This window comes from Opisthorchis viverrini (genome assembly GCF_000715545.1).
Source record: "Opisthorchis viverrini unplaced genomic scaffold opera_v5_118, whole genome shotgun sequence".
In the NCBI taxonomy this organism is placed as follows: domain Eukaryota; kingdom Metazoa; phylum Platyhelminthes; class Trematoda; order Opisthorchiida; family Opisthorchiidae; genus Opisthorchis; species Opisthorchis viverrini.
In genome coordinates, this window is record NW_008751774.1 from 980,785 (window position 1) to 991,830 (window position 11,046).

Here is an 11,046-nt window from a genome sequence, read left to right on the forward strand (position 1 = left end):
ACACGGTTTATGGTGTTGTTGTGTTGTAGGCTGTTTTTTTCACTAAAGTCTTATTCTCTGTTATATGTGAGCTAGGGATATCTCAGAGGTTAAGGCTTGAACTTACGGACAGGAAGGTCCGTTGTTCAAACTCAAACTAAATATCTCAACCACTCCTGTCTAAGCTTGGGCAACCTGGCAGTATCTCATTCCCTCCATGACATGGCAAGCTTGGCAAAAGTCTTATTCTCTGTTATATGTGAGCTAGGGATATCTCAGAGGTTAAGGCTTGAACTTACGGACAGGAAGGTCCGTTGTTCAAACTCAAACTAAATATCTCAACCACTCCTGTCTAAGCTTGGGCAACCTGGCAGTATCTCATTCCCTCCAGTGACATGGCAGCTTGGCACCGAAAGGATGCTGAAGAGTGATAAATATTATTTATTCTATTGCCGCATATTATGCTAGAAAACTGAATGGGACCGGTTTGATGAATTTCAGGTGCACTGAATCTGCATGATTTCACATTTTCTTGAGCTCAGAAGGCAGGACATCTGCTCGTGTTCAACCAAACAAAGATCCACATTTGGATCTTGGTGGAGACTAAGTTAATCTACTATCGCCGGTTATAGATACACAGCAAATCTTCACTTCTGTAACTAACCTGGCCGAAAGGTCTGACTCCAAACGCAGTATCTTTTGCGGGTGGGTTTACGTACGGTAGTCTGAGCAAGTATATTTATCAGTTGGAATTCACGATAGAAAGACTAGAAAGAACTATGGAACTTGAGGCTGCGCAAGCCAATATATCGTTAGTGGATATTATACGTGTAACTGGACTTTTCAGTTCTGGCAGCAAATTTTCTTTTCTGTGAATAAAATATCCAAAGATGCGTTGAAAATGGATGAATATTCATCGTTACGTATGAGCCAACTAAATGACGAAAGCATACACTTTTTGACTACGGGCACCCATTTTGCTTTTGGTAGCGCTGGAGATATTCCCTAGTTTTATCTTTAAGATCCACATAAAACCTAGTCATATTCCAGTACCTAAAACAGAAAGCCTTCAATGCGGTCCCACGGAGTTAAAAGCCCTTTTAGGTTGGATAATTCCCCTTCCGGTGGAATCCCAAATATTATTCCGTTCTTCATCATGGAATCCAAAATGAAGAAGGACCATATTGTCAAAATCTGATATTCTGACGACAGGAGATGGTGAAGGCCGAGTTTGGCCTAACTACCAACACTCATGTTTAAGGCCAATCAACCTGTCTACCTCAGGCGTTTTCTTGCAATTACATCAGGCATCTCAGGATTAAACCCACTGCCAATGGGAACACATGCAAATAGAAAATAGGCTCTTAAATTTACATAATTTGAGAACTTTGGTGACAACGAAGTCACGAGTAAGGAAACCACTTTTCCCTGTGGACAGCTCAATACTGTCTTTGTTGTAAGACGGACTTCGCCTTAAGCAGTCATTTGAAAAATCATAAAAGAGATTTCAAACAGTATTGGATTTTTCGTCATGCTACTCAAGTGTACTGGTGAGCTACAAGAATCTATAGTAGAGCTCAGGGTTTTTGGTAGGTTTCGGTGACGTACGTATCGACGGCCTTAGCAAATGGTCATTTGAAGCTAGAATGGCTCCTTTATGAATACAGTAAATTGCTCAAGTTTGCAGAGTGTATTGGCCTACTTGCAGGGCATGTGTACGCACGGATACTATCGACCATACTGCAACAGTAGTCCGTATAACAAGCATCTGCGCCAGTCTAGAAGCGAATTATTTAGGAGTTCTAAAAATCATTGAGCGATTCATAATAGGAGGTCTATGTCTTGATCAGAAAGCTATTAAGACACTTCAGCACATATCTGGGAACTTATGAAGAAAGATAATTCCACACCCTTCTTTGTACTTCTTCTGTTGATGTCCCTTATTGGAAAAGTTCGTCATATAATTCTGGTTTGAGAATTTGGTTTAGGTTTAATGTTGTTATTCAAGTATTATACTATTCCTGTGTAGGATAACACGTTGCATAGCCATAAACTGCATCTTGGTTCGGATGGTGTGCACAACGCACGCTGGTGTGCATGGATGCATGCATAATTCTGCATCTTGGATGAAGACGCCGCAGTACGCGGTCAGAGCAGAAAACATGTTAAACAGACCTAGTCAAGCTTCAGTATCTCGTAGCAATATTATGTCAACATTCCGGACGTAGAAGCATCTTAGCCCAGCCGGTGAAGGAATTTAGTAGATCTAACTGTAGTCTCTGTCGCTTCGTATCAAACTATGCAACCAAACTGTTAGTTAGGCATCTTGTTCTGTGGACTTTTTCTAGTATTTATCTGACCTGTGGTTGGTGCTGCACACGTCACCGATATTCCGGGAAAGACAGGATATGCCTGCACTGTGTTCTGACTACTCTCTGTAAACCTTTGGTCAGACCCCGAAAACTCCCGCCAAACTGCATATATAACTTGGTTGATTATTGGGCCAACTGATACCAGCCACATGACCATTAGGTGTTTTACTAAGGATGGCACGTTCACTGTTATGCATCTGGTGGATTTACTCCAATTGCATTCTTTTAACTGCCATCCAATCCTATTCCGTGACTGAATACTAAATTAACCGGGACTTCTGAACGGAGAGACGAGTTGTTAGGCTAAACAGTCTCATTATCCATGAGCAGTCCAACGGTTGTGACTGAATCAGAGGATATTTTCAGCAAAATACAGATAACTAGACATGCTGTAAGCTACTTAGAAACAGACTACGGACGGATTCCTATACTCTGCTTTACTACCGTATTAGCCAAGCACAAGTGGCAGTCAGATAAGTTTGCAGCGGCTTTACCAGCTGTATCATCAACAACTCTGAGGAAGGATACGACCTACCACATAGACCGCCGTCAACACTGATCACAAATAAACTTTACTAAACTATGAAAAGGAAACTGCGAGTAATGCAAACCTTTTTATTAAACAATACGAATTTCCTATTGGAATTATATCCCATGCAACTGAAACTCTGGGATAGAGAACCTAATTGGAGTGGTGCCCAGATGTATTCACCGGAATACCCTCGAATGCTTGTTGGCAACCAGAAAGGGGACGATATCCGTCTGTATAGAAAGAAGTGGACGTACATGAATTCAAAAATTTAAGATTATCATTACGAGATCCAGCCGTGGTAACATAATTCATTGGGAATATTCATAGACTCATCGGTGGTACAAGTGAAAATAACTACCGTACTGTGACTTGTCTTTGAAACCTGCATTAACTGGAATTCATTTAATCCAGAATTGCTAAATCACCTCCAAAGCTTGCCAATAACATTTTACGAGAAATGTAGTAGTTACTCATAATATATCGGAGAAAAAAGTAACACAAGAAAGTCGAATAAATTACTTAAAAGGCGAAGATGTTTGTGGGACTTATAGATTTCAAGTTCATACCACTCTCGTTTAAACAGTTGTTCTCCTATCCTGGTGCAATTAGTCTGGTGGGCCCGCATCAGTGAAGAAATAATGACCTTGCACTTGTTAGAGCTCATCAGTGGTGCATATCCTTATTCGTGCCTAGGTTCGAACTCCGGACATCTGACATGCGATGTGAGCGTGTTAGCACTGCACCCGCGTACGCTGGATGCATGTGATTTTTCAAGTCTGAACAGATGAACGTGTTTATACTTGACTGAAATTTCAAAGGCATTGAAAACCATGCTGTTGATACAGTGCTAATGCAGTTTCATGAAAGAATTTGTACTCCTAAATTTTCGCACCAGCGAGCAGGATTTCAGTAGCTGAGCTTCTGTAAGCTTAGAGGTCCTTTGACAAGTTGTCACGTGAGGTAAAGATTAACTCCTCGCCTGATTTAAGCTGCTACAAGACCTATGTGTATGTAAAAAGTCTGTTGAAACTCAGCAGGCACGGCGACTGGAAAACAAGCCAGTTGTCTGTGCACAGTAAAACATGTTCTTTCAAACTAGTCAAGGCACGACTCTTTGTTTATGTGATGCTCTCTTGACAGAATCCAGCCTCTTGGTGATAAAACGCGGACAGTCAAGGAGAACGCTGTGTGAAGTATTTCATTATTTTATCAAGTTTTGCTTCTTTTTCGTCTGTGGCCTTTGTTAACCACCGCACGCGTAACTGATGAAGCGTACAGTGTTGACAAAAGAGACCTATAGACAATCGGCCAGCGGCGCTGGAACACTAAGAGACTCAGAAAGCTGTCTGTGTTCTAATTCATTGTTTGAGAAGAGTTGACACTAAACATGTTTTTGTCACAAAACACTGAAGACAAGATGGCAGCTGGCCTTATTGTTCAAGAAGTGCTTGGGGCAGAAAAGAGTGAGAATCACTACTTAAAAAAGTCAACTCGCCTGATCTCGTGGTAAGCCGTTCAAAAACCCAAAAAGTAAACATTTAAGTCCGTTTTAATTGCTCTTGGACCTATCTTCAGACTGTCAGTGATCGGGCATTTAATCAAATGCATTTAAGCAAATGCCATCTTTGTCCTTGCCCGGGATCACACTTTGTCTACAACCGCTATCCAACTAATGGGAAAGCCTGCTGAAGTACTCATCAAATTGTCGGTGAGATTGAAAAGCCAAGTCAATCGGTTTGGTCACCGTTCGATATTGGTGCGACTCGAATTAAGTACCACAACTTGTGGAATACGTGTACCAAGCCTTGGTTATAACCACAAAAGCAACAGCTGGCCGGTCGTGACCTTGAGAAGCGCAGCACAATGACCAACTTCATATTTTATTACCTGTAAAGTACCAGAAAGGACTTATGATGCCTGTATTTTCATTCTTCCTTTCTCTTTTTTTGATCCATCTGACACCACCCACGAGAGCCACTTCTGGATCGGCCCTTTCTGTGTGGTGAATTACATGCCGCACATTTCACTCAACTCTATTCACTGATTCATCAAGTGACTAGTGAAGACCAAGCAAATATATCACAAGGACAAAACATGCATTTACCTCGAAAAAATTTGGCGTATTCTACCCTTTCTCAGGCACACCGAGCTACGTAGTTCTGCGAGTTCGTCAGCAGTTGGGAACATCTACACGGTCTTAAGACTACTGTGGCCCCTGGAGGTACAAGACTATTTTGCCAGTGAATACCCAAAAGTATAACCAACCTAGACCCCAGAAAGAGGTGGTAATGAGGAGCATTCATTTACAATCTGGAATGTTTTATGAATACTATCCTCCAAGTGCAGTTAATTGGCAGATTGCCACATTCCATCCACAATTGTGTAGGCAGAAATTTTCCCGTTGTAACGAGAGGGTCAACTGTTCTGTCCACTCTGATGATGGATGAGACCAATGAAAAAAATCCACCAGTACACAAAACCTGTTTAACCTTACAAGCAGGAATCATTAATTAATTAATTACTGAGTTCCCTTATCGCTCGGTTTATGTCGCATATATATATATATTTGGGGGTATGTTTGTCCCTCAGGACAGTGCATGTGTACACAAAAAGATATTGTCTATCGCCCGGACCATCTGTTGACTTTATGTGTGGGCCAATGGCAACCTTATAGCTTTGCTGTGGTATATCGTCCTCCTGCTATGTGTTAGGGAGATGGAGGGATTTGGAATATGCTTCCCAGTTCGAGAGGACATATAGCTTCGGTTCACTGTTTCAGCTGGTGAACGGTACGCCCCTTGTAGATTCCAGGGAAACGCTTTTAAGTTGTTCAGTCAATGATGTTGAATAAATCCAAGTAGCACAGTAAGAAGATGAATTTTTCATGTTGTCGGCATCGCGTTTTCATCCATTCAACCGCAATACGAAAAACTATCAATTTTGCATCAAAGGTAGGAATAAATAGCAATGAAAAGCATGGTGATCCTAACTTAACAAATCATATCTTATGCAAACTAATTCAGTCATGTTCTGTTCTCAATTTTAATGCAAGACGATGCATATATGCACGATAACTTGGTCGGTAGTGACCGATCAACATTACCTCACGGAGGGTTAAAACTTCGAGTTGACGTTGAGAAGTGAGATTCTGAAGGTCGTATTGGGGTCAACTCTGTGTCCAGCACATAGAATGTGAGATCAGCGAGGCAGTTTTCCGGGTCTCCGCTTGCAGGCAATCGGTCGAACGGTCAATCGATTAGTCGCCCGACTCAGATAGTGAGATAAATGTTCTCAGCCTTGTTCGCATGAGCTCCTATCTGCTCTGTTCGTTTATGTTTCACCGCAATTGCATGTGAACGTGAAGCAGAAAGATTGGTTACAGCAAGCAGCGTACATTGGAGATTGCCTTTTCTTGTTGGGTATCTGAGACCAATTGCAGCACGTACTTTTACCGTATGGCTTCGTTTATTACACTCTGATAAAGACCCCTTTCCTTTTTATTGGGACTTTAAACTCCTGATTTCGCCGTGGTGTACTGTTGACGTTTCTCTGGGTAGCTGTTAAAAATTAGTACCCATTTTAAGATCTTCTATTTGTTTTCAATAAAGATTTCACCCTACTGCTGAGAACAGTCTATGGAGAAAAGCCGAAATGTGTGTGGTCATTTCATCCTTGTTGGGAATGATCAACATTGTGCAGCTCACAAAACTCAGAATTTCCGACCTTCCAACTACCAGCCAGTGCAAGCATAACCATTTGGCCACAAGCGGCTGACCAGCAATGTAAATAGCCCGTTCTGTTCTTGCTGAAGAGAATCAAGAGGCGTCAGGCCAAGGTTACCAATCAACGACTGCGAATAATTCTGGCGCAGTCGAACGAAGTGGGTACTAGTCTTCCCTTGTAAGCTAAAGCAGCAAAGCTGGAAGGTGTAAATATTGCCCAGCTCATATAGGCTTGTGATGCACAGAACTCCTAAAAGAACTCCTTCTGGACGTCTGACAATAGGAATATTTAAAAATACCAAGATGTTCCCATTCTCTATCTCAAAAATGTTGGACGCAAATTGTTCATATGGTAGCGCAGGTTATTAAACTGGTTCCAGTTTGAAAGCTAAAATGTTTGCATATCATTGCAGAGTATAGTCTTGAATATATGGTCCTAAGGCTGTCCTGCAATCATGTCTAAAAAGACATCTGCTAATGAAAGTGCACACAGGCTGCTAATGCCACATCATTCACTGGCTTATAGTTGTGATCTTCAAATACAAAGCGGAAGTTTTAAGTGCACAGAAGATCAACTTTCAACTATTTCAATGGAATTCGCATATTGATTTTGTTAGCGGTAATGAAGTAGCGCAATTACTATATAGTCTGATGCAACGGAAAATTAATCACTAAAAGGTTGACGTCTACAGAAAGCACATTTTAGGGGGTCAGTGACAGTTTTTCAATAAGTTGCGTGAGTTCAGAACAATCCTTGCACAGTAGTGTGCAACAGCCCCACGGATTGTAATGAATAAACAACTTGTTCGCATACAAACCGGCATGCACTACAAATTCGGTTGAGATTTGATAGAAGTTCCAGTTTGCATTGTTCTTCAGTTAGCAGCGTACTTCAAAAGATACCTGAGATTCAGATGATTCACGCTTCTCGATAGCAAATTAGATTTATTTTACGGGAAGGCATAAGAGTGTTGTCAACTTATTTTCAGATCCGGATTTGATCCGTAATTCTGATAAAAAGTAGTTAAGGGATGGTTCAGCAGTTCTCACATAGGGTCAAACATAACACTGATTTACTCAGCTGAGGGACATCTCGAATGGGGTCTCTTTTAGTCATTCTGGCACAAAATAATCCGTAACAGGTGAACCCGATGTGCATTGCCTTATTCAACTCGACTTGGACGGACCTAGTTCTGTAAATGGGGGCTTATTATTCCAAGCGGTCAAGTGCACACAAAGAAGTGATTTCATATCATCTGAACCGGTCCTAAGGAATTTAGTGCGAGATGCCGCCTAACTAGTTGATTTTCATTCCGTTGTTTGATGAATGCTAGAGTGAATGCTGAGCCTGATCGAAGGAATGATATTTCCAGTTGTAAAGTGTATGATCCAAATCGTATTTTATCGGAAGTATCCAATCAGCCGCTGTCTAGGATTGTGTTTAATAAAGCGACTAGATTGTCATCTTTGGTTTTCATACCGCTTAAATGAATTGAGTTACCACCGTTGTTGGGAATAATGGGTAGAAACTCAGTTTTCAGCCGCACTGCACCCAAACAGGAACAACATTTTCAAAGTAGATTATCACTAGATTATTGGATTTGTCACCTTAATGAAGTGTGTCGTGCGTAAACAAGTGCCGAGCGGATGTCGCAAGGTGTGCAAACATAACTTGAAGTTGAGGTCAATCGATTGTCAACCACTATGAGGGCAGTGAACTGATGTTCAATCCTGAGATGCCTGCTTCACGGAGCTAGATCAGGTACTGTCGGAACATTGCATAGTCTTGTGTTACATGGGACGTTTATTGGTTTGCGCGTTAGCATACTATGGCTTGGGTTTTTGTCTTTGATATCGCAGTGACTCTTTTAGGAGAAGGACGATCACAGTTACTTCGCATTCCTCATGATAAAGAGTTATTCGTTGATAGAATTTTATTCTAAGAAATGAAATACTGTAAACTTCACATGGGACTCGCTGGATTGAGTTCCTCCGTCATGCATTGTTAACCATGCTGAGCAACTCACAACACAACTATTTTCGGGGTCCACTGTGGATTATATAACAGTCTCTCATATGGCTTCTTGGATGTGAAGGGCATAGTAGACATTAGCACAATTTTTAGAATCAAGCGTGGTCCCAAAACTTCCTTTTTGACAAATTGTTTCTAGATTGAGTGGTGGTATGAAAAGTTTGCTTTCCTTAATTTTTGAGCGAGCGTAAACGGCTCGTCTTATTATTAGTGGGGGATGCTTGTACAGCAAGCACGTTTTGGCGTCTATTTGTAAAAAATCCCGTTCCACTAGGAATAGCTTACTTCTGCCCAATGGTACGCTAAACGATTTTCTAATTGCCGTACCCGCATGAAATTGTCCGTTACTGCTTTAGGGCGTCCGGTTCGATTTTTTGCTGTGGCACAACCAGTCTGTTCGCAGGTGTTTAGTCTGAAAATAATGCACTGAGTGGAAGGGAGGTCTATGGATCGCACACGACTGGAAAAGTCATTACGAGAGAAACCACTACCCAAAATGAAGCCATTTCTTGCTTTTTGTTTATACACATTGGAAGCCTGAGAGTTTTTCACCGGTTTTATTATATCTTGCAAAAAACCGGCAGTAAGAGAAGTTGGTAGATCCAGTAATTGGGAAACAACTTGGTAGCTAAATGAATTTCAATGAACTTTTTTATTTTTGCAAAAAGATATGAAAGACTGACAAATAATGCCTATAGTTTTTGGATCGGCGGCAAAGTTCTGTACTCCCGTATACATAAAAAACTATTGTAAAACCTGATTCGACGATCTTATGGAAATCTTGGACGCCTTTTTTAGACTTTGGCGACAGACGACACTGTTCTTTACCGCTTCTAGTAGCTGAACAAAGCTTGAAGGAGAGGATAAAATGATTTTAGAGAAACAAAACTTTCCACTATAGGATATCAATGGTGTGCATTAAGCGGTATCCCATAAAAGAGCCTTCTGTTTCTGAATTTGAAATAGTTTTAACATTTTCCAAAATTTCACATACTTGGGTAGCAATTTCGTGGAATCCTTTGGTGAATCAACCGGTAAGGAAAGAGTAGCCGATCAGTTCATACTGACCTGACGAAAGTAGTCAACTAGGTAAGCTTACTTGAGGTCTTCGATGATATTGAGAAGAACTTGTGGATGCCAGATTTTTGGGACAGCAGGTTTCGAGTGTAGCTTGGGAGAAATCAGTCACACGGCTTAACGAAAGAACCCTGAGGCAGGTAGAGAAAGGAAAGACCCCGAAGTGCACATGAATTGTATTCATATGCATGTGAAATAGTCCGGTTTCACACCATTTACCTGGAGATTAAATAATAGGGGTGGGATGGTACCGTAGCTGTAGTTTTGCAAGGAGGATCAAACCATTTTGTTGCCGTCGGATTTCTGATACAGTCAAAACATTCCCATCTCAATGGAGACTAAAATAGACTATGCTGACCTTCATTTGTGCGAAGAACCATTTTCCAGCTCATCGAAATGTAAACCACGTTTCTTGAATCCTACTGAAGTTTATTTTTTACCCTAATTTGCAGTTTTATAAACACTTTGTTTTTCAAACCCCAGTATATTGGTCCTCATACCAGAATTATCTTTTCTAGGGCAGCTTTGAGTGAGATAGCCCACAAATGAGCGAACGGTTCAATTCAGATGAAATTAGGGAGGAAAAATTCGAATCTCGGAATGATATACAATCACGTCAGTTCTCTACACGAAAAGTTGTTTTACTTGCCAGAACATCCCTTTTGCTGTTATTATTGTATAGTTGAGAGAAGCAGGTGACGTGCAAGAGAAGCCGTAATGGTTTTCAGCTAGACGTGGACGACTTAAGTCATACAACAGTTTTGATCAAGAAGTTACGCTATAGGAATTGGCGTTTTCAGCTAAGACAAAATAGCACCGTTCAACTTGCCTTTAATGGAACTTCCTTGGGTAACGGTTGCCAAATCCTATCTACATTTTCATATATGATATAGATATGAAAATGTAGATTGGATTAGGCACTGAGGACATCAGAAACACCTTTATTGACACTGGTCGGTATAATTTCTGCCAACAGATGTTTTTTCTCAGATGATTCCTCGCATTTTTTCTTATGAACTAGGCGGATGTGACTCCCTTCTGCCCACTCCATTTTTACTTTAAGAACTATTTAAGAACTACGTGAGGTGATGCCCAAATAGCTTATTTTTCACCAACAGCATCTCAACCTTTGCACAAAGCTGGTTATTTTGTCTCTGGTTATTCCCTTTTCTGTTGTGTGCTGTACAGTGAACTACCCTTCATGGAAGATTTCGAGGTTCATAAAAGCAACAACTGTGCTTCGTGTTTTCTAATAATGAGGGAAATATTTCGATTCATTCGGAAACTTCAATTCACTGTGAATAATATATGACTGGTTAAGGAAACTCTTTT

General features: G+C 40.9%; 1 protein-coding gene across 1 annotated transcript in view; it reads right to left on the minus strand.

The window, feature by feature from the left end:
• Positions 1–3,549: 3,549 nt before the first annotated feature.
• Positions 3,550–11,046, minus strand: part of T265_13914 (hypothetical protein) — a gene marked incomplete at both ends in the record, with an annotated part of 9,482 nt that continues 1,985 nt past the window's right edge. Inside the window, 2 exons of the mRNA XM_009171114.1 lie at positions 3,550–3,687; positions 9,737–9,845. Coding sequence (XP_009169378.1) covers positions 3,550–3,687; positions 9,737–9,845 — 247 coding nt within the window. The remainder of the gene's footprint in view (positions 3,688–9,736; positions 9,846–11,046) is intronic.